Genomic DNA, 24,896 nt, shown 5'->3' with positions numbered 1-24,896 from the left:
AGTAATAAACAAACACGCACGTTAGAACGTGTGTCTCGTTGCACCTGGAGCTCTGCCGTCTGCCTGACACACTTGTCAAAAATCGACTCGTGCCCATCTGTGCACCCGCGCATGTGAGCTTGCGTTCTACATCGAGTTGTTTGGGAGAATAAGCCGAATGTTTCCTGCACTATTGAACTGTTTTGTGGTGAAATCGGGCCTTAGTGGGCTCTAATCGATGGAATCTTTCAACCGGAGATGCTGTTTCTGTCAGAGGAAAAGCAAGAGGCACTGTGTTTATGAGCAACAATAAGCTTGCATGGTAGGGTGCTTTAATTACCTGCTATTAAACATGCTCAGCGCTGTAATGTTCAGCATCCATATATGTGATACACATCATAAAAGCTGCCATAGGCGGCTGTTCCCTCCTCACGTGCCTTCACACTATAATCAGCATATGGATAAATATGAGTGTCTCACTACTGCCACTGCAGTGGTTTCATGTAAAAACACTGCCGACGTTCCTGTCCAACTCACCAATTACTGAGGACGAGCGAGAGAGGAGGGGGTGAAGCTGAGGGTGTGTGTGCGTGCATGCGTACATGTGTGTCCAACTCATTTCATTTACTGGCTCAGACAAGATCTCTCTGTCAGATACGCTCGCACACCCACTCGCCAAAGTCTGAAATATTTACTAGCCTCATGTGGGGAAATCTCTAAGGATTATCCCCAATAACCTGTTTAACTTAATCCTTATCTCAAACACATGAATAATAAATCTCTCTCCCTGTCCCCCCCCCCCCCCCCGCCTCTCTCTCTGTCTCTCTGCCTCTCCCTCTCTCTGAGAAGTAACGCCTCTCTCACCTTACTCCCCATCAACCCTCCCTCCTTCACTCTCACACACTCTCTCCATCTGCTCCGCGAACATGAGCCGGCTGCTGTCTCTGCCTCTCTGAGCGTCTTTGAGCTGTTCTGACATATGTGCTCCCTCTCCGCCCCTCCAACAGTTTTGCTCCCCTCCGTCCTTCCAAACCTTCGTGGTGGACCGGGACCGGCAGCAAAGAAGACTGGTCATAATAACAGGAAGAGGAAGTGGGCAGTGACCTGCGTGAGGGGGGACTGTGGTCAGGGTTAGGGTTAGGCTGGTGCTCGAACACTTTTTTTTGGACATCGGATGATCAAAGAACCTCAAGGGAAGCGAAAGAGAAAGATTGACTTAAAAAGTCTGGTTGAGAAGAAAAACCATGGACTGACTTTTACCTGTGTGGGAAAAGATAAAAAGTTTTCTTTCCGTTCATTTCCAAATTTTTTGTTAAGTTTGCCTTCGAATTTTGGGATTCTGGGACCCCCCAAAAAAAGGCTTTGCAGAGAAATCCGGTGAAGAAGGAGAGAAAATCGACACCCTTGCAGCATCACCTGCTGCTCTTTCAGCGTCAGAAAACCATCGGCGGACCACAACAGGAGAGAGGGAGGCAAAGACACCGCAGAATCAGGAGGTGGTTTAACTCCTCAGTGCAGCTCAGGCGGCAGCTCCAACCACCGCCTGCCTCATTAATAAAATATCTCACCAGCGAGAGCGAACAAGAGGACCTTGAAGGATCTTTGCGGCTTTTCCCACCAAAAGCCTGGAACAGTTCTGCTCCGTTAGTCCTCTGGTTTAAGTGGTGAGTTTACTTATCTTTTTTTGTACTTTGAGGAAAGTGAAACAGTGCCGCAGGTGTGTCGTCTGTGTGTCTGCGTGTGGGGGGAAAAATGCCGTCAGTGTTCAGATGGAGCTTTATTGTTCAGAAACTGTGAGCATCAGCTCAGTGTAACCCAGATCCTCCGAACACGCTCCAGGCTCCTCTCCCAGTCACTCCACAGCGAAGCGCGCGCAGTCCAGCTGTCGAGAAGAAGGAACCAAAAGAACACAAAATGATGATTAGAACCCCTCTGAGGGCAGGCTGTCGGCCACCGTGACGGTTCACATGCATGATCTCAGAAGGCTCGGTGGAGATTTGAATGCTGTAATTGAGCCTCGCTTCCCCTCCCTCCCCGGGGGTGTCATTCCTGAAGACAGACCCCTTTGACCATATAGATGCGCGCAGATGAGAAAAGAAATGAAAAGCAGACAAAATCCAGCAGGAGGTCCTCAGCCCTCTCAGTTAGAAGGAATTGACATAATCTTTTGACTGGAACTGTCAACTTGTCGTGAACTTATAAAATATTGATCTTAAGATTTTCCAAAGTGGTACGGTGCCACAGCTATGACAGCTATTCACCACTGGCAGCATATGCAGAGGGGCTGCGGGGGTTATTCAGAGCGTGGTCGTAGCTCAGTGTATCGTCCTGGATTCCATTACACCCGTAAGTGTCGGTGTTGTTTTCTCGCCCCTGTGTTTCCTCTGGGGACCTGGCTCCACGGTCCAGAGTGACAAGAGGTGATTTGATTTGTATGCAACATTGAAAGCTGTTGATGCAACTAAACCCAGCGGACTAATTCCTGGAGAGGGAACCATCACGGCAAATCCCTCGGGTGCCATCTGGGAGACTTCGACCTACCGTACACACAGAGACAAGATTGATGATTACAGCCCTTCATTCACTCAGATATATGTCAAAGTGGTTGACAAGCTGTCCAGCTGTGGCAGCGTCAGCTCAGATGAAGTCGCTGATTACAGCTGAAAGACCCAGTTAGGGTTTACTTTCAGAGTTCGACCTGTATTCTGGAATTTTACAGGATCAACTTACTCTTTTTGGTCTTCCAAATCAGGTTTTAAACCAATGCGAACAAGAACGCAACTAAAATCACAGTCATTTTTAGCTTTTTACCCCCCGTTGTCACTTTCAAATCAATCCGCGGGTTCTACCGTGGGGACGCGACACCTAATCCGAACTAATCTCTCAAAGTGAACCCAGTTTATAGTTTTTGGGGGTACTTCTAACCTCTAGGAGAGTCAGCGTTGACAGCCGAGCCAAAACCATACGCAGATAACACGCTAGGCCTTTAATGGCTTCCAGATGACTGCTGTTCTGTTTTAAAGAGAGATAGGACCCTAGAATGAGAAAAAGATTTAAAACAGAGGCAGGAACATTAGAATGTTAAGATGGTTTCCTCGCTGAGCCTGTGGCTGTGTGTGTGTGTGTGTCTGCGCACGCATGTTTGTGTGAGTGGTCACGGTTCATGGTGTGACTTGTTTGTAGACTGCTGTTAAAAGCTGTTCTGTGATTAAGCAGGTTTTAATCTCAACAACAGACAACAGCATTCAAGAGCTCAACATCACAGAGCTCTGCCACTGAAAATCACTTCCTGTTCAGCGAACAGAAATAAGTTTTCCACCAATTTAAGGAAAGGAAAAGCAGACCGAGCTAACCTCTGATCTTTAAGCCAGAGTTTTAAGTAAAAAGACCTGATTACGAGCAGCAGAATTGACCTCTGGGGAGACTCCGTGCGCTCGGGTTCTCCCCCTGTGGAGTATTAATAGTTGTCACAGCAGCACATTCCATGATGCATTAACTTCATGTAAGGGTGGAGCTGCTACAGAAGAGGTCGTGTAATCAGTAAAGTCAACAAGGTTCATCCCCTGGGGTCCAGAAATCACGCGGGTTCATACGGGTACAATTGTTCAGGAATTTAGGAGCTCAAACGTAAAAATTTATCACCATTGATCATCGGATAGATGGTGTCATACACAGCATGAAGAAAGAGGCTTTCTAAGGTCGGGAGGTCAAAATCCCCATCAATAGGGGCCCTCCATTGGGGACAATGAATCCACACTGCATTATTGCAAGCCTGACACTTGTGGAGCATAATAAACCCCCCTGTCCCTCCCTCAGCGGTAATTTCTGTCTTGGAAACGCCAAAATGTCATAAGACCCGTGCTCTCACTTCAACCAGCCTTCAGCGACTGCCAGGATTATGAAGTCTCGTCGACTCCATTCTGTGCTTTAGCCTTTGGTTCAGGGAAAGTAGGTCAGACCTGTCTGCCACTCACAAAACATCCCAGAGAATGACAACCGTCTTACCGTCTCTCTTCTTTTTCTGTCAAACTCTCACACACACGCGCGCGCGCTCGCACGCACACACCACACGGGCTCCTTCTTGCCCGCGGACAATGTACTGATGTAATTACAGATATTCCTGGATGTTATTTATTTTTCAGAACTCAGAAAGATGCCTTTGATACACACTGCCATAAATAACTTCCATGCATAGGAGTAGCATCTATATGGAAAAAAGAGTCAAGGCAACTATGATCAAAAATCTAAACTTGATTTACATTTTCTTGATCAGTCTTATTCCTCCCGTCATTTTCCAAGTTCAACTCTGACCCGCACGTCTGGTTATCTCAGCATGTTCCAGTGCCGTACCATCTTTAAAGGTGTTACAACAGCCTTTAAGTTGAGGTACTGAGGGAGTTTTTCAGGGATGGAAAAGAGAGGTGAAAAAAGGTATGAAACAGGGAAAAAAAGGAGTGATAGACGGTAGACAGGAATAGACTGTGTGAAAAACAAGAGTTTTCACCTTGAGAGGTTCATCTACAGAGAGGAGAAATGATCGGAAGAAGGAGCAAAGAGGCAAGGGAACGTGAAGAAAGAGAGCGAGAGAGGGACGACGACAAAATGAGCCAAACTGAGACGTGAAGCGGTTGAATATCAGGAAGGGCGTGTCTGCTCACTAATGGTGACCCTTCATTAACATTGCTCATGGCATTTTCCCGGAGGCATTGTGTTTACGCTTCCTGCTGCAGATGAAAGGGAGACGTCACCGGATGGACGAGGAAAAGCAGCTTTAAATAAAAAATGCCCTTAAAGGGAAAATATCAAGCCTGGATTCATTTTGCTTAGTCATTGCGCATGACTAAGCAAAAGAAGGAAAATATTTTTTAGGATACCATGAAAGCCAAAGCTGCCAAAACAACACTTTATTATCTCTTTAACGTTCAATTTTAAAAGCAAGTAAAGCACTGAAGTCAAGTCAGTTTCATTTGACCAGAACCGTTTTTCAACAGCAATCATCAGGAGGCATTTAATAGAAGTCACAAATCGGTTTTAGTTCTTAAACTGAAGTGCTTCTTATGTGAACTTCCATTGGTTGTTTTAGTTTTATAAAGGTTTGCCTTTGCAATAATGCTCATGCAGAAGAAATACTAGGAAAAAACCTAACCTGTGAAAACATGGTGATTCTTTGGTACGAATCAAGATTTTGACACGTCTTTGATCAAAAGCTCTTATCTTTTCCCATTTTTATGTTGAGTTTATCAACTATTTATACCTGAATCTTACACTTGTTGGCGAATTTGGGATTTTGTAGACAGATTTTCCTAATTAGGGATTCCATCCACACGCTCTTATCAGTGCATCAACACCCGCTCTGACTGACATGAAACAGGCTAAATCTGGATGAATCACCATCAAATTTAACGAATCAAAGCACAGAGAAGAAAGGGGGAAAACCAGATCATCTTTTTAAATTCCAGGACAGGAAATACCAGCGGTGTAGCGGATCTCTGCCACATCTCACCAAAATAATGTTTTATTGTTTTTGTGACAGTTCCTGTCCCTGCCTCCCTTCTTCTTTAAACAAACATTAAAATTATACCACTGAAAGATGTATCCTCTGGTGGGCTTCTAAAAAAAACCTAAATCTGGAATCAAAGTCTACTAAATAGATGCGTTAGCACACAATTTATTGATATTTTTCACATACCATAAATAACCCAAAACATTCTGGGAGAAAACTGAAAACAACTCCAGGCAGGTAAGAAGGATGTGTGTGAAGCTCAGGCGCCTATTTAGAAGGTGTTAAAGGAGATTAACAGACAAAATGCAGATACACAATATTTTTAGAACTCTGTTTTTTTAATGGTTTAATTAAATCAACCCAGCGGGATAATTAAGAAAAGCTGCGTCTTTGACTAATGAAGACAGCAGTAAGAAAAGTTTAGAACCATCTATTTATAACATATATATATTCTTGTGTCCACAAGTTGGTCTCCACAAGTTTGGAAAAAGCACTCACTGAGTGTCTAATGAATTTATTGAGAAAGTAAGAAAAGAATAAAAAACAACACAACCCAACAAAGGGATGTGAGCTGGAGGCCAGAAACCACTGTTGAGTCTTTGTCTGAGCTGATTTGTGGGGAGCCGTGTGAAGAGGTCAGCGGAGGTCAGCAGAATATGAGATTAGACCATTAGAGGGAGAAGACTTTGTGCCAGTATAATCCCCTCATCATAATCTCCCTCTTCTCCTCCTTGCTGCTAATGGCTGGAAAACAATAAAATACTTTAATCTGTCTACTGGGATGGCACAAGACTGGACTGGGATATCTGGAGAAGCGAGCAAATACAGGCTCAAATGTTTTGAAGATTATTTCAATGGCATTTCTGCTTTATTAGATTGAGCCCAGCTTGGGGACACCAGAGCCACACGAGGGACAGCGAGACAGGCCGGGAGCGCAAGACACGTGGTTGGTGGAAAGACTTCAAGGCTTAGTGTGTTTTTATTTTGCCTAAACAGAGCAAAAATGTCTTCCAGGCAGAATCAAGTGATGCAAGGTGGTGAAATATTTCCAGATTGTCGACAGTGTATCAGAAGAGGTGCTGGTTTGGTTTAAATTTTAATTGTGATTTGAAAATATCTACTGGAGCCCACATCAATGAATTTCCCAAGAAACTGTGCACTCGTCAGGAATATGAGAGCCCTTTAAAGCTAGCTGTGTTGAGATAAATCATTACTCTGGGTCTTATTTCTGACCTGCATTTTGTCAACAACCACTGTTGCGCAATATTACCACAAACTGTGTGTGTTGCCAGCAAGTTCACTCCCAGTTCATTAATCTGATCCAGCTTAAAATATCTCAACTTCCGAATGGACGGACACAAAGTTTGTACACAGTTTGGGCTCCCGAAGGACAAAAGATCTGATAAAGTTGCATTTTTCTGTGGAAAACACAGCAGGGCTGTTTGTTACCGTCCTAAACAAGAGCGTAAACTCTGCCACGTTACACAATCGCCTGTGGTGGATGTTAACTCGGTAAAAACATTTGCTCTGATTGCACAAAGACTTTATGATGTTAACCAGCTACATCTGGATGAGACACGGAGGGATGAAGTGCAGCAGCTGTATTTCTCTCCTTGGGAACGCAAACGACCTCCTGCAGGTTGAGATTGTTGAAACTGGTGTCTACGAGCATTTTACCTTGGCATTGAATTTTCATGCAGACCATCAAGTTCTTGGCAGTTTGGTAAGAACATCTGGTAAAAGTGTCCTTAAATCTGGCATTCATTCTGTTCTGGTCACAATTCACAAAGAGCTTCGTGAGGGCTTCAGCTCATGATGTTTTTTTGCATTATTGTGCTCATTTACCTCATCTGAATACTCATCTAAATACTGTAAATACATTTTAGTTGTTTGTCGCCAGATGGTTAATCAGTTTCAATAACAGGCTCTTCTGACTGACTGCACTGGAACCAAAAGTAATCCTGTGATTGGATGCGCTTCACTCAAACAGGCAGAAATTTGAAATGTCAAACAGTCCCTGCATGGGCAGTTGCCTTCTTAATGGCAATGAAGGCAGAGATCCAAAGTGGTTTTAATGTCAGCTCCTGTCTGCGTCTCTGTCTGTCTGGTTCTGTCTCTCACACGGGGCAGCAGTGGGTCAGGACCTAAAATGGGTCACAGGCCTATGTTTAATAGATCCCCCCCTTGGCCACTGGGGTGATATTCCTCAGTTCAGGTCCCGTGGTGAGAGGCTAAATGTTTCATTTGGGTCCCAGGCTGAAGAGCTTTAAGAGCGCTGTCCTGAATGATAGCTTTAAACACCCGACGCAGCAGCGGCCTGGAAAGGGACAGCGAGTCCTTGGCCTTCGCTCTGAGTCTCACCCTGGCACAGCTAAGGAGTCTGTCCACGACTGATAAGTGGTTTTAATGCGATTGCCTCTCTCCTTCTCCTCCTTTGCTTCCATACGGATATCTCCGTCTTCACATCATTTCCTACATTCTGCTTTTCCCCCTTTCGCTCTCATTCATGCCTCTACATGCCTCTTCCTCCTCTTCCTCACTCGCTCCTGTCCATGCAGATGATGGCGCGGCTCCAATTGTGGACAATGGGGCTCCTGGCTGCTGTGGCGTTCTCACCTGCTATCACCACTGTGTCCGGCCTTCTTGTGGTGGAAGCAGAGAATCCGGTCCCCATTAGAACTGCAAGGAAAGAGACTCAGACTGTCCTTTCCAGGCAGAAAAGAGACTGGATCTGGAACTCTCTCTATGTGGAGGAGGAGAAACCAGCACCAGTCGCCTACAAAATAGGAGAGGTAGGTCTCACATAGATCTACCACTGGGTCTAGATTGCTCAGTTTAATGTTGTTTTTAATAAACTGCACCAAAATTCTAATTTGCAGCTGAAATCAAGTAAGAAACTGGAAGGGATGAGTTTTGTGATCGAAGGTGATGGAGCGAACACCATCTTCACCGTGGATCGCAAAGGAGTCCTGTTTGTCACCAAAGCTCTGGACAGAGAGAAGAAGAGCTTATACCACTTGACTGCCAGGATGTATGATGGGAACAGGAACCTGGTCGAGGATTCCGGAGACTTTGAAGTCCAGGTGACGGATATCAATGACAACAGCCCCGTTTTCCCCGGGACTTATAATGGGTCCATAATGGAAAGGTCTATGATAGGTGAGATACTGAAAGATTTGTTTCAACATGAACACACACACACAGGAATAACGATGTGTTGGCAAGATAAGGAAGGAGGAAAATTGTGGCTATAAAATATTTACACCTCTGAAAGTACGCATTTGACATTTGAGTGATAATTTAGATTAAAAATAAACTGCTAAATGCCTTGGGAGGGTGAAGCGCACATCAACGCTTGTCAAAAGCTTCAGCGCATTGTTGCAAGCAATTGGCTGATGTAAAAAAGACAGCTCTGGCAATTAATCCAGTCATTATCAAATGGATGCTGCTCAATAGAAGAAGTGTGTATTTTTTGTAAACTGCAGCGATGCTGTTTTATGTTCAAATACAGGAACTAAAGTAGTTGAGGTGAGGGCAACAGATGCGGATGACCCCAACACTGCTAATGGAGAGCTCAGGTACTCTTTGATCCAGGATCAGTCAGCCTTCGAAATTGACAGCATCACAGGTCTGTGTTTTGTTTTTCATGAGTTTTCGATGTCCTCTTGTAAGCTCGCTGGAGTATGAGTCAGCACTCACCTCAGAGATAACACCCCCCCCCCCCCCCCCCCCGGCTGCCCAAATCTGTCACCGTCTCTCCCAGGTGTGATCAGCTGCAAGATAAACACCCTGGACCGGGAAACCAAGAGCCAGTATGTGGTGGTGGTTAAAGCTCAGGACCTGCGAGGGATGGCATCTGGCAGCACAGCCACCACCTCTGTCTCTATTACCGTCACAGACACCAATGACAACATAGCTTCTTTCACCCGAAGTAGGGAACACACGTGAAAAATGTCTTATTCATAAGGAAACTGAGGTCGTTTGAGCCATTTTTTTTAAAAACACATTCTTTCTCTGCAGGGTCGTACGAACTGCAAGTTCCCGAGAACCACAAAGTGAACGAGAAGATAGGTGTGCTACAGCTGGAGGACAGAGATCAGCTACAAAACAAAGAGCCCACTTTCATCATCCCAAATGACATGAGCAGAGTTTTTGGTATTGAGCTCAGCCCGAACAAAGATGGCAACCTCATGCTGAGAAAGGTAGGACGCGTGTTTTATACCCCAACAGGCTGTTTTATATAACGTCATGATCACTGATGGCACGGGGCCTCCACGTCTTCCATAATAGCTATTTTCAACACAGGCCATTATCTACAGGCATTATATCATGCAACCCCTGTGTCTCACCAGTCAGGCACGGCTCCTTTTAGCATTGTTGGCTGATGAGCATCTTTCTTTTATTAATTCTGGTTCCGTGCAAAGAGTTTTCTCCCCAGAATGGCAGCATTGACAATGATTTTTAAATCCCAGCTGACTGAAACTGGCTTTGTGTTTGTGGGGTTTCCACTCTTCTTGCAACTACTTGCAAATATTTTAATGTTCTGACTGCACACCTGCCATTTGTAGTCCTGCGCTTTCACCCTCTTGCAAGGTATTGTGGGCTTTCCAGTCGATGCAGCCCTATCAAGAGGCAGACAGTTTAGTGAGGATCGAAAACAATCATCAATAACTCACCCCGCGCAGTTGAATAAACAAACATTCATCATGAAAATTGCAATTTAAAAACCTTTTATAAGTTATAAATATGTAACACGGGTTTCAAAGACCAGCATTTTAGCATTCTCTTACTTAGGTGAGCTATTTGTGTTCGCAGGTTTACTTCACTGGACTCCGCTTTTCATATTTAGGACATCAGAGAGCAGAAAGTGTATTTTAATAAAATGAGCCCTGCGATAGCTCGTTCTCACACTGGCCCGGAATGAAATTGTGCTACAATCTCCTCTCTCTGCAGAACTGAGCCCCCAGCTCCTCTTTCTCACCTGCTATGTATACGCGTGCAGAGCAAGCCAGCTCTCAGCCACACTGTGGTTGAGGTTTTATTCTTGTTAAGCTGTTTACACATGCCTTTGATACCCCGCAAATGAGTATCCCTGTTACCATGAATAATCCAGTTAACGGAATACGTCTACCTGCGGTGGCCCATCTGCAGATAAAAAAGTCCACCAGAGCGAAAACGTTTAGCTGAATGGCGGGTTATTCCTAAAGCAAGGGAAGGAACTGATAAGCAGAAAAGAGGCAGTGAGCATTGCTAGCTGTTATTTGTTGACATGGAGGTTTATCTGCAGCAGTACACAAGTCTTAGCTGGTGTATATGTTGAAACATGAAAGGAACAAGGTATTTCTATGCATAGGAAGAATGAGGTTTCATAAATGTGGGTTATTTCCACAAATACATTTTGATGTAATGCCAAAAAATCCAAAGTGGACTATGTCCCCTGTCTAAAAACTGATGGGTCAAACCACAATATGCAAATTCATGAGAGTGACCTGAGTTTAATGCCTTTTCCATTAGGTTTGGAAGACTATTTCAGTCTTCTGAGCTCTTTGAGGGATTCTTCCTGTCCCTCAAGGGATCATATTGATCAAATATTGGTTAAAATGGATTTCTAGTGAGCTTTTTGTCCCGTGTTGGATACACAGGCTCTGGACTTTGAGACACTGAACAGCTACACCTTCAGCATCCAAGTGCGAGAAAACCTGAAAAACCTGCGTTTTCCTGCAGATAATGTGAACAGCGCCATCACAGCAGCCCAGGTAAATCTGCAGCCTAAAATATCAAAACTCATTTCCACTGACTGGGAACCCTTAGTAAATGTAGGGCAGTCTTTTTGAAGGAAGCAAACATGCGCTTAATATTGACTTCTAATCTAGTCCGACTTTAGATGTCATGAAAGCTGCTTTCATGAGTTCCTTAAGATTAATTAATCATTTAAACTAACAGGTTAACGTCAAAGTGTTGGATGTCGACGAGCCACCGGTATTCTCCCAGCTCATCTATTCTTTTACCGCGGAGGAAGAAAGCCTTGGAAGGAACATTGGCGTAATCAGCGCCAGAGACCCTGACAGAGCCAACAAGGGCATCAGGTAAGGGGCAGTAAAAACCTCAACAAAGCACAAACTGCTGCCAGAGCTGAGAAATGCACTGTGAAGTGAGATTAATGCGTTCACAAGGTTGGAGAATCTAATGCTTTTAGCGTCACAAGAGCGGCTCTGTATTAACAGGCTGGATCACCATGGCAACTTATGCTGAATCTCTGCCGTTAGATAAAGATGGATGAACCACTGTTTTCTGTTGTGCTAAAGTGAGGCTGAGGGTTTCCAGCCAGTCTGCACCTGTGGTTGGACAATTTGTTACAGGAAGTAGAAAGAATCAATAGAGCTGATCAAAACTTTCCCCCCCGCATGGTTTTAGAAAAGATTCCCTTTCCTTTCATGTTAAGTGATGACCTCTTGCTTCTCTCTCTGATTAGATACTCCATCTTGGACAAGGACTGTCCCATCGCCATCGACCAGATCACGGGCCAACTCTCCACCCTGAAGAAGCTGGACAGAGAACTAGAGGCCACACATGTGTTCCAAGTTAAAGCACAGGAGGAGCCAAATGGTGCGTCACACAATCATTTATTAATGTTGTTTCTTTTAAACAATAGAGCCTCGGACAAAATATTAGAACCATCTGTCATCCGGGAAGGGATTTCAGGGAGGACGGTGTTTTGCGTTCAGCTCTTCTGGATTTATTGAGGAATGGGAGCGCTAAGGATTTGTATAAATTTAACTTATTGCCACATCACCTAGCGTATCCATGCGGGAAGCAGGAAAAATCACATTAGCGGCTCTACCTTTATTTACTTGCAGCTCCCAAAGCAAACTCTATATTTATAGAGCAGCAGTGGATGAAATTCAGAGATCTATTTTAGTGGCTTGTCACGATGTTTAAGAAACACAATGGTCCTCTCAGCCTGACAGGGTCCTTGATATACACTGCATTTACTGCACTAAAGATAGTTTCAAAATCCCACTATGAGTGACAGATGAGAGACCCACATCTTCCACAAGATGCATATTGAAAAAGAACATCAATGCTGTGAATTAGGTGTAAAAGCCGCTTTCATATCATAAAACAAAAGTTCCCAAATAGAAACCGTTTCAGCCACTTGACCTTAATCAGCTGCATCACAGAACGATCAGCTCAAGAATGAACAAGGGCATGACAAAGTCAGGAAATCTGGTGAAATATTCCTAAAAATATTCTAAGATGATGATTTCCATGCGTTGTTCTCTCTTCTGTGCATGCCTGTCTCTTGAAATCATTGTCTCTCCATTTGTTTTCCCTTCATATTGAGTGTGACATATGCATTAAGGCAGATTACATCACATCATAAGCGTTGGGCTGCATGTAAGAGCTGTTTGATCTCCCTGGCATGAGACTGCTCTGAAGAATTCCTGCAGCTTACTGGAACGTCTGGGGCGTTCTGCTTTTTACTGCCTCCGCTGTCGGAAGAGCGCAAGATCAATCGGTGTCGATTTCACAGAAGTAGCCTCTACAGGATAATCGCGTAAGCTAACGACACCCTGCTGTGTTTTTGTAGGTTTGGAGTCGTTTGTGAAAGTCAACGTCACGGTTAAAGACATCAATGATAACAAACCTGAGCTGGCTGCGGACGATGTCTTCCTGTGCGAGAATGACGTCGCCGGCACGGTAATTACAGCAGGTTTTGACTAAACCAGATTTGCGTGAGTTGCGTTGACGTCATTCGCTGCATAGGGCGTTTGATGCAACAGTAAACTTTACCTTCTTGTATATATGGTGTCAATTGTGTCAGGAATTTCTAACTCATACAAAGATAGAACCCACGGCAGCATTCCCATGTGTTATAAATACATTTAGACTGGGTCAAACGTAATGGATTTTTCTTTTTTTTCTCAGGTTTTAGGAACCCTGAGAGCCACAGACAAAGATGACCAGCCAGCTTCTTTTACATTCAGCCTCGCCAGCGAGGCCTCCAACTTCTCCATCAGAGACTACGGAAGTATGTCTTTGTGTACTTTGCCTCTCTTTTACTGGTTGTGGCTCAAAGAGGTGCTCAGAGGTGCTCTGGCCTCAGCCCTGTTGCCATGCAACAATTGAAACCATATCTGAGAAATGGTGTTTGGTAGCTGAAAGTTAAAATTACTTTACTTTAACAGCATGCTTTGTTCTCTCAGCCAGACATGGAATTTAGAGGGACTGTCTGGGACCGTAAGTGCTGTCTCGAATGCACAGCAGCAAATAGGGAAAATAATGAGAGCAAGTGCCTCTGCAGACTCTGTGTGTGTATTCTAAATCTTCCCAGCTACAGATGCCAAAGACACACATTACAACATGAAGTGCTATTGTCAAGCTATTTTATTTCCTTTTACAATAATTATGAGGGAAAAGTGCAGGATAGGGATAGACTTCAGTACCCCTTGCATAATTGATGAATCATTTTTAAAGAAATCATAAATTAGAAAACATGAAACAATTGTAAGAGTATTGTTTCTACTGGGCATCATGCTAACAGCAGCCTACCAGGGGCTTCCTTACGCTGAATGGACCCCATAGGAGAGTTAATGGGTGTTGGATTATTATTTAACAATTTGTTATTGTTAAGATTCATCCTCCTGGCACCAGTAATACCTGTCCTACTTTCCACAATAGTGGGATACATCTGGAAAATATGAATATTTTAACATTCATCGCAAGGAATGAGATGGCCAAGATGATCTATAAACTGTAGATATTTTATATTCTTTAGAATTAGAACTGAGATAACTGTGGTAAAAAAAAAGAATTACATTTTACATATATATCTTATTTTCTGCAATTTCAAGCCAGGTTTTGCCCTCCATTACGTCATATTTCATAAGGCTCTTTGGGGTACTCAATTTAGGACACAAAATGGTGCAAGTAAAACAGGTTTCATCAGTTCTCATCGCCTGCACTTATAATACATGAAAGCCTGAGGAAAAGTGTTACCAACTGTTCCAGTCAAATATTAAGTGTCTGCATGGCTGCAGACCTTTAGGTAGTCCCATGAAAGATTTAGGCGAAGTGTTACTGGTTAATTTAAGTGAAACTTGAAACATACTGAAAAGGAGATAAACAGACGGGAGGAGAAAAAGCCTGAATGCACCTCATCCATTTTCTCTCCACTGGTGCCTGGAGGGGCTGACACGTCTAACTGAAAAGTAAGAGGAAGATGGAGGAGAGCCGAAGGAAAGATAGATGAAGAGGTGGGGGGGAAGATGAAAGGCGGAAAGAAAGAGCGAGAAGATCAGGAGGGAGGGTGAGGGAGCGTGGCAAAATGTGGCAAGGGCAAGGGGGGGGGGGGTACAGGAAGATGTGGAAAAGAAGTGAAAACGAAGGATGCCATGACAGATGTGATAGGCAGGAGGAGGAAAAAGTGAAGCAATGAGAGGAAAAGAAAGATGAAGGATAATAAGATCGACCCAAATGCACACGGCATAGTTCTGATGTTCATTTTAAAGATTAAAGGTTCTTTCAGACACCGCTCCAGCATGGTCTGGCTGCATCCGGACAGAATTTTCAGTTATTCAGTTATTTTCAGTAACTGGGAGGTTTAAAGTGCACCTATGACAGTTAGCTGCTAACTGTGAATAACAACAGCATGGTGGTTTTTAAACTTTAGAACACGGTTAGAAAACGCCTTGTCCAGGGAGGACTAGACAAACAAACACACTATACTCACACAAGGGAAAAATAGGTAATAATCAGCCAAAAGAAGGAAATGTTCTTCAAAATGCAGAATTAATTACACAACCCCCCGAGAATTGAACATCCTGAAGCCTCCCAGGAGCCTCCTTGTGGATCTCAGTCCTGCTGTTGAGATCAGGAACCAGGAATCCAGAGCCCGACCTTCACTGGATCTCCATAACAGCAATAGAACCCATAACACCAGCAGAATCCAGAATGTCTGATCTCATTTGAGGACAAAAACCTGATAAATGATAGACGAAGAGAAGGTGCATACTTGTTTGTTAAGTGCTAGTTGTGTTGTCTTCTCTCCTGTTGATGTATACCATGACTTTCCAATACACACACACACACACACACACACACACACACAGACACACACACACACACAGACACACAAACAAGCTGCAAAGTGAGGCCTTTTAAAATATTCATTTGCTAGCAGCACTTCACAACTTGCAAAAACATCCATGCTTTCATAATGAAGGCACCCCAACACACACACACACACACACACACACACACACACACACACACACGCGCGCACAGATGTGTAGAGTTCCACAGCAAAGTGACAGGACTGTGTTCAGACCAGGCAGCTACATGAGGCTCAAAGCATTAATACCAGACAGATGAGAGAGGAGGAGGAGAACATGGGGAGGAAAACAAACGCATGGATGGAGAAAAAGAATAATGAAATCCAAAAAGAAGATGGAGGTGAAAGGAACAAAAGAAATCTCCCAATAAAATATCGAAAGGACAGTGAGAATTATTCCAGGGAGAGGAAATTCAATAGAATTCACACCAAGAAAAAGGAGCGGAAAATCAGATGAGGGTTGAGTTGAAGGAGGACAGAAGCGTTTTTTATCTTTTATTTAGCTAGTTAAGACTGTGTACACACACACACAAATTCCCACACACACTTTCATGTTGGCCAAGTGGGGTGATTGGATTATTTTGCCTTCAAAAATCAACATAGAAAAAACATTTCCTAACTTGGGCCAAACAGTTTCACTCCAGAAAATAGATGTGCCATGTTTATTTTGCTATATGCAGCTGTAGCTTGAAAAAAAACATATTTGGCACTGAGCAACAGACTTCATTTTACAGATTAAGCATGTGCAGATCTGGTTAGTCCCTAAAAATTAGGCAGCACAGTTGGTGGTATCCTCGACAAACTAGACATTTGTGTATTGCCATTGCTGTAGGCCTCCATCTGCCCAGTCAGTGCAAACTGGGATTTGTCCCCTACAAAGTGTCAGACTCCTTCTAGAAGTGAGTATTTCCCCATTTTGGTTGGCCGTGCGACAAACTGCAGTCAGTTTGGGACACCTACGAGACCCGCTGCAGCTCCCATCAGATGGTTTCTGTCAGTTGTTACATCTGAACGGTCATGTTCTGCATCCAGCACGACTATGACATCGTGTGATGGAATTTCACACCTCAGAGTGGTCTGTCATCAAATGGCTCCCGATTTATGGCTGTGAAAATGGAATCAGACTAATTGTAGCTGCACAAAGACCAAAAGAAGTGACGCATCTCTTCGGCAACCTGCAGATACAAGAACTACTCGCAGACCAGCAGAAGCATTGAGCACCAGCTGGTGGGCTTAAATGATGAGAAAAGGTTTCTCCACCTGTTTCTCCAATTTTTGAGAAAAATTCCCATTGGAACAGTTTTTTTTCAATTAAATTGAATTTGTGTGTGTGTGTGTGTGTGTGTGTGTGTGTGTGTGTGTGTGTTGCATGAGAGTGCGTTTTAGTTGATTAGTTCTTGTGTGTACTGAAGGAGGGAAAAAATGAATTCAAACGTGGGTTGTTTTTATTTAAACCTGCCCATTAAAGCCAGGCCTGGTGTTTGAGGGATTTTAGTGTCTCTAGGTACGCTTGAGTCTTCACAAGGGTCTTTCCTGCCATTGTTTTCTCTGAAATTCCTCCAACGGTGGGATATTGTGGAGGAACGCTCCCCCCCATCGTCTCGGCAGGAAACGTCTGCCTGCTGGGGATTTGACTAATGACTGTATTGTTGTTCAGGTCTACCCAACATTGTTTGCTTCTTCACAGCGTTCACATTATTTCATATAGTTTGCTTTTTCCCTTCATTTTTCCCTTGTGTTTCCGTTCGCCGCTGCTGGATCTTCAGAGCCTGCCTGACCATCGCATCATCAGTACAATAAATAAATTGCTCCCGTCTTTTGATTCAATCAAGCCCTGTGCATTTATATTAGCTTCACTTATTTGGTGCTGTCATAATCTGTGATCTTAAAGAGAAATTCTAAACAAGCAGGTGAACGTCAGGCTCACTTTAATGAGACGGATAACCAGATAAATTAGACTCTGATTCTACAGGAAGGAAAGCTTTTGGGTTTTGAGTGCGGTTATTGTGCGCTTAATGATGTATTTGTGTTTTTTTTCCTTTTCGCAGACAGTACAGCAGCCATCATTCTGAAAATGGGGCCGTTCAGCCTGGATGACCCCAAGGATTACAGCGTGGACGTGCGCGTCAGCGACGGAGGTCGGCCCATTCAGACCAGCATCACCAAACTGGCAATCGAGGTCTGTTGCGTTGGAACCCACAAGCTGACCACGCACGGCAGATTCTTCTGAGGGTCTAAACGTGCATAAAAAGAGCTAATTAATTTCCCTTTTTACTTGTTTTAGTCATGCCGGTGTGATGAGATGCGGATGCGGACAAAGTGTAAAGCCGGCGCTCAGAGGATGGGAGTGAGCGTCCATGCCCTCATCGCCATCCTGCTCTGCATATTGACCATACTTGGTAAGATTCTTTTTTTCTTCTCTTTGCTGGTGACCTCGCCTTCAAGGCTTAGAAAAAAAGCAAAAACATGCGTTGCAACACCGACGGCCTCTCCGAGCTAAAGTTCACACTCCGAGTTGAAGTCTGTTTGGAAGCGTGTTTGGAAGGGAAGATTTATTCTTATTAACACTTCTCTGAATTTGTTCCAACGCTGTTTGGTTTGTTGAGGGAGATTAGGGTTCTGGAAGCAGCAAACAAACAAACTCCCTGCTCGTTTGTGCGTTAGGCGAGAGACTAGAGATAAAGCGCTGCCTTCACTCCCACACCTGATTCTACCCGCTTCTAATAAGGACGTATGGACTCTGGTTTCTGCATCATTATTTTTACCCATCTGTTGATCATAAGCTGAATATTAATCTTAGAGGCCAGCTCGGGAAAGTTGACCATATGGTGCTTTTTATCTTCTGCGATGCTCATCGTGCGTAAAAAAAAAAAGGAAGGAAAAAGGCAGTGTTGGTTGAGAATTTCTGCTCTGTTTCTGCAGTTTTCTGAAAGTCGGACTGACGTCTCGATTCGTATGAATCTAAATGAGCCACATCACCAGTAGATCTTAGAATAGCATAGGTTTGATTTCTTCTTTAATTCTGGGTGTGCTTATTTCCTGACATTCCTGACATCAGATGCAAATTAAGAATTTCTGAAGTGCAATAAAATGTCGACTCAGTACGTCTGCAAAGATTCACTCGTGGGTGATAAATAAGGTGTTTTGTTTTGAAGATTTCTCCTCCGTCGATGTTGGTTTTATGAATTATGCAGCGGCGGATGTGGAAATAATGCCTGCAGTTGCGCGAGCTCAATATTCTCTTTGATAGCTTCACCTCCTGCACATTTTATTTCTGCGGAGAAAGAGACACTTGTCACGTTGGATAAGAGGTACTGGCCTAACAAGAGGGATCTGGGAAGAGAGGGAGAAGTTGAAAGAGGGGTGGAACTGGAGTGATAGATGAGGAGTCTCAGAGCACGTCTGGTTTTTAGGCGTTGGAGAGGGGCGAATCAGACAGGAAGATGAGAGGCCGGCTGAGCGGCAAAGTGAGACAGAAACAGGTTAAAGACGGAAAATGCTGAAGGAGGGAATTGTGGGAAAAGCATGAGAAGAATGGGAATGGTAATGAGGAGAGTTTATCAGCTCTTTAGGTGCCGTCTGCTTATCAAACACCACCAAACACTCAACCTATTAACTATTAATGCACTCATTCACTATCTCCCCTCTGTTTTTTCCCCTTCATCTCTCACTTTTCCCTTCTCTTTCCCTCTGGGTCTCTGTCTGTCTCCCCTTTTCTAGCATCTTTTCTTCCCTTTCTGTTTCTCTTTATCAAACACCCCCAACGCAGGCTAGATTAACTATTTAATGCACTTGTCATTATCTGCCGGAGCCCAGAGCAATTTGCCGCTCTCCCTATTCACTCGCACATTTTCTCACCAAAAAAAAAAGAAAAGAAAAGTCAGGTCTGACATCGGAAAAAGGTTCTTTTTTCTGTGTCATTTTCTCCGGGAAGAAAAAGGATTCTTCTTGTCCCTCTAAATCCAATATCTCCAGAGCTTATTAAACTGCCAAGCATGTGTTGTAAAAGATTAATCTGTTAGTTTCCCAGGCAAACTTAAATTAGTCCTGCTTGCCCTCGACTAAGAGGCATGGCTAATGCTGAGAGAGAAAGAGGTTCATATCAGGACTGAGGCTCCCGGCCTAATCTAATGTCAGATGTATCTGTCTTCTTCCCCTTACTTTCACTTCACTCCTTTCTTCATCGCCCTTCTTCTCTAAACTTTTAACTTCTGACTGATTCTACTGAAACATGCAACACCTGCACATTTACATGCTGAAACGCAATGTGCACATTTTCCCAAGGTTGAATAGGACATAAGCTGATGAAATAAATTAAATTAAATGCCTCAGTGAGATTACAGCCATAAAGCTATAGGTTTTCTTCGATGCGAGTTATGCGCTCCAATCCTGCATGTGCATGTGATAAATATCCGTCTGTGGATGTGCTTGCCTCTGTTTTTCCCTCTTCATCCCTTAATTGTTTATTTCTTCACCATTGGGCCAACTTGCCTTCCCTTTTCCTTTCTTTCTCCCTTTGTTTTCTCCTCTACATTTCCACATCCTCTCCAGTATTTACGGCCTCTCTTCCTCTTTCTTTCACTCCCCTCTCACTTCTTTGTCTGGTTGAACAGATTCATTTCAGGTTTTTAATGCTTGAGGCAAATGTCTCCTGCACCGTGCACCATTTCCCTCTTCATTCCTCTTGTTTTCTACCTCTTCTTCCTCATTAATGCCCCACTTTCCTCTTATTTTTTGGCCCCAATCTCACTAGGTTCTGTTTAGATTTCCCCTTCTTACTTTTTTACATGCACATAAGCTCAGTCCAGCAGGAATTTTGCGCCTCTGGGTGAATCTTTGTAAATTTTCCAACAATGACTAATTGCTTTAACAGATGCGACATGTGACAGAGAGGATTTACACTCATAAACGGATTTAAGACAATTTATCCAGTGTCCATATTGCCTTTAATCCCAGCGCTGGCTGCAGATACTGCAAGGAAATAATTCCATTATCACCTGCAATTAAAGCTGCTGCAGCGAGGGAGACGATCTCAAATGTGTCCTGATGCCAGCCTGACTCTGCTGTCTTTCAGTCATTGTAATCCTGTTTGTGATGAGGAAACGGTATCAGAAGGATTCTTTAGCCCACATGAAGAACAGCGGGGAGATTCACGAGCAGCTGGTCACGTATGACGAGGAGGGCGGAGGAGAGATGGACACCAACGGGTACGTGTGAATACAGTCAGAAATGTGCTGCATGATTTTTCTCTGCTGCCTGTCATCAAAACAAAGCAAAGAACCAAAGCTGTCGTTCCAATCAGAGCCCATCTAACACGTCGACCCACCAGATAACCGATAAGCTCTCAGTTTCTCCATGATCGGGAAGGGGAGACAGTGACATTTACAGAATTTGACTGCATTTTTATGAAGTAGAGCACAAATGTCCCGGGTGAGAAAACAACTTTGCACTGGGGTTCTGATTCTTGACATATATTCCATTAAATATAATTTCTTCGACCCCGGTATTTATTCTGTTTGTTGTATCAGTCCGTTTGCTGACCCAGTTCATCATCATCAAGCTTTAATCTGATTCAAATCTAAACTAACGGAAATGTAATAAAAGGCAGCAGAAATAGACTGTCTGCTCGGAGGTCAGGCTCTGGGCCTCCATTGTAACAGACACTATAGAGGGAAAGTCTGATTTTATTGATGCTAACCACATTTGATGATCAAATAGAGGCTATTTTAAGGCTTCTGAGGTTAAAACCAACAGAAGCTTGATCCGCATCTCTTTCAGCTATGATGTCTCCATCCTGTCCTCTGCCTGCCATGATGGGTCCCTCCTGCGCCGCCCAGACCACCACCCCCACCCGTCCCTCTACGCCATGGTCCAGAAACCAGCGCACCAGCCTCAGCCCAGCGCCTGCAAGGGCGACATGGCCCTGATGATCGAGAAGAAGAAGGACGAGGCGGATCACGACAGAGACGGCTTCCCGTTCGACACCCTGCACATCTACGGCTACGAAGGAGAGGAGTCGCTGGCTGGCAGTCTCAGCTCTCTGGAAAGTTCCTCCACCGGGTCAAACTTGGATTATGACTTCCTGAGCGACTGGGGGCCGAGGTTCCGGACCCTAGCTGAGCTGTACGGCGTGAACGAACCTGAGTATTACCAGCAATACTGACGGATTCTCTCGGCTATAATTAGCATACATGATGCCAAAACACACAAATAATGGAAAAAACATCTTGCAGAAAGACAGACAAGGGAAGTAGAAACACACCAACACAAACACACACGGCAACAGAAGCTTGATGCTCTTCTTTGTTTCTGGACAAGAATCTTTACTCTAATCGCAGCCATGTTCTTTATAGACTCGTGTAGACTCATTCAAGATCTAGCTATGTGTTCAAAACTGGCAAAAGAAAATAGAATTCCAGTGAGTCTTGAGCTCTTGGATGTTTTTTTATCAGTAAACCGTTGAAAAACTCCAAAATAACAGCAAGATTCCAGAGCAGGAAGTGAAGTGATGTTTGTACTCGAATCCATCCAATCACGTGAAGCTTCACCTTGGGCCACAGCCAATAAGAGTCCATCTTAAATAACCATTGGAGCCGTCAGTTCTCTACTGGCCACCTTCATTTCTGCATATTGTTTCTTTGTGTAGCACCACATTTTGTATCTCCTCTTTGTTACCAGGTTAATTTATGGACAATTTATGTGGCGCAAAGCTCGTATTAACTCCAAAATACTGTATAAAAGTAACCTTGAATATAGTCGCAACCAACACAGGGGCTGTTAGACCCAAAATGGTCAATGTCAAAGCAGTCTATGGGTAATTATTGTCGTCTGGAGCCTTTCGGGACAGCAGTTTTTGCAGCTTTGAGGATTTTTATCTAACTTGTTTGATGTGAAAAAACTTTGAGCAACCATGGAAATTATAAATCAGAGTCTCGGACTTTTTGATCGCTGGAAGATATTGGATTTGTTTGCTTATATGAAACACTAGACCGAAGTGTTTGTATATGGAGCAACGCTGTTCGTGTCTAGCATTCTAGTTTAGTTTTAGTAGATTCACCGAACATTTGGCACAACATATGGGAGATTAAACCCATCAAAAAATTTTCTTATTTTATTTTTTTAGCACCGTTGGAGTTTCTCTAATCCGGAAAAGAAAGAAAGAAAAGTAATTTCCCCCTGTTTTTCAGACACCAACGGTGTAAAATTATCGAGGCCTAATTTTCTAAGCGAGTCATTTTGTCCTGCTATCTTCTGGTCCGAGCACACAAAAGACAAAATGACTCAGAAAGGATACGGCACTACCGCTGTTCAGACAGAATTACAGCGTGTTCCCGGGGTTTATTTGACAGAACCCATCATCATCGCACTTTTTGTTGTGATGAAAGCCCAATTCTCGGAGGTCCACTATAACAAAAGTCATTCAGAAAACTCAGGAAACGGCAGCACTGGCAGCAGGTACTGCGGCGTGGCTCTGATGGCTCGGCGGTGGCGTGAATAACTTTAACCTTTCAGCCTTTCTGGCTACTGTTGGGCCGTAAAACCAGAGCCTGAGCTTTTTCTCCATGTCCCTCGTGTTTGTTAAAGGCTCAGACATTATAGAGAAAAGATTTTTGACTGGGTGTCTCAACACGGCAGCTCCGCAGTGCCGCCATTTCTCAATGAGCCAGAATAATTCCAACAAAGCATCCGTGTTTGCTTGTGTGTAAATGAAGGTTAAGAGGCAAAGTGACATTTGCAAATCTTAGAAGTGACTAATTATTAATGAGTTTGGTGATGAAAGTCTTTATCGTCGTGATGCACTGAACCGCAGGACAATCCTTTTGTTGCTTTCCATTTAATTCCATGCTTTGTTAAGATAATCCATCTTATTTACGCTCCTGTTTATTCTGTTTTGTTTGGACTTGACCTTTTTCTTTAAAGCTCCAGCCGGCACAGAATGCCATTTGATAAACTGTGCGTACAATAGCTGGAAACCCTCTCAGTGCTTTCCTGCCTGTTCCATTTTCTTAGCACCCATTCCCTCCAGGTCTCCCTCTCTCTCATTCATCAGCCTCCCCCTCTCTCTCCATCGTCTAATCAGCTAAACCAAACAGTGTAGTCAACTTCCTGTCCATCTGGGCTGTTTTGTCCAACCCTTTCCTGCCCATGTTATCTCTCTCGTGAGCAAACATTGTGCTCGCTTCCGCCCGCCTGAGAAACAAACGCGGGGAGGAAAAGGTAGCAGGAGGAGGAGGAACAGGGGATGAGGTTAGGGTTAAAAAGAAAGGTCGGCGAGGCAAACAATGTAGAGTAATGATGACATTTTCAGCTGCTTGAATATCCAGGTGCTGTCGGTATCATGTTGTCTCAAACATGATTAATTTGATTTATCAGTCATTATTGGTTAGGAAACAGCTACAAATTTTCCGTTTTCTACTCCTATTCTTTTGTTTCTTGGCTCTGAACGCATTTCTGTACTTCAACATTAAATTGGTGTGTCTTATTTTTAAAACTGGGATTTTGAACATTGCTGTTCGTATAAAGCTGCTTCATCCTGTAAGAGGTATACACGAGTTTAAACAGACGGTGTTAGTAAGGAAATGGTGAAAATACAACAAACATTAACAGTTTCTGAGGACAAGTCATGAAAAACAGACAGTAATTTGTCCATTCATGTTTTCTAAACTGTGCAGTGTTTAAAACCCTAAAAAGAGCCATATTGATTTCGTATTTGCAGGCCATTGACGGTTGTTGGACTCATTTATCAAGTGCTGAATCACTTTGGATCCAGGAAGTGAAACAAATCTCTCAGGTCGGGATCCATTGAGGCACAAGAAGGATAAACATGAACAGCGTCACGGCCCTGACTGTAAAGATGACGTGATCTGGAAAAAAAAAATGTGCCTGTTCACCTTGTTTGTTCCTCGCCTGTTTATTTTGTTTAAAATGCACAATTTATTTTGATTTATGTAAAAAAAAAAAAAAAAGCAAGAAATCAGTCAGTTCTTAAAAAGACAGTGGGTCTGATGCATGAGGGACAGAGTGATTCAGTGTTTTTGCCTCTGTGTGTGTTAATGCGCTTGTGGTTGTGAACATGTACAGTACACACACACACACACACATTTTCTTCTTCTGTAAATACAGTGCAGGCTCTCGACAAAGCAAAATGTGCCTTTACTCAATAAAAAATACTGTAATTCTTTCGTTTGTTTGTTTGATTGCAAACAAGCTGTTTTCTATATTGTTTTTATGATGTATAGCAGCGACTTTTAGATTTTTGTAAGTGTGGAATGAAAATAAACAATCAAATACCTTTTGTCA

General features: G+C 43.5%; 1 protein-coding gene across 1 annotated transcript; it reads left to right on the top strand.

The window, feature by feature from the left end:
- Positions 1 to 6,438: 6,438 nt before the first annotated feature.
- On the top strand, positions 6,439 to 24,896 carry cdh5 (cadherin 5). Its single transcript, XM_029835105.1, has 15 exons — positions 6,439 to 6,453; positions 8,041 to 8,274; positions 8,362 to 8,641; positions 8,994 to 9,110; positions 9,246 to 9,413; positions 9,503 to 9,684; positions 11,125 to 11,238; positions 11,426 to 11,568; positions 11,955 to 12,088; positions 13,074 to 13,183; positions 13,412 to 13,514; positions 17,645 to 17,775; positions 17,881 to 17,995; positions 20,671 to 20,803; positions 21,375 to 24,896. The coding sequence occupies exons 2-15, from the start codon at positions 8,041 to 8,043 to the stop codon at positions 21,757 to 21,759; spliced, it is 2,349 nt and encodes a 782-aa protein (XP_029690965.1). The 5' UTR covers positions 6,439 to 6,453; the 3' UTR covers positions 21,760 to 24,896.

The sequence above is a fragment of the Takifugu rubripes genome, chromosome 4 (genome assembly GCF_901000725.2).
Source record: "Takifugu rubripes chromosome 4, fTakRub1.2, whole genome shotgun sequence".
NCBI classification, from domain to species: domain Eukaryota; kingdom Metazoa; phylum Chordata; class Actinopteri; order Tetraodontiformes; family Tetraodontidae; genus Takifugu; species Takifugu rubripes.
The sequence above is the reverse complement of the archived record's forward strand: the minus strand, read 5'-3'. Positions and strand labels throughout refer to the sequence as shown.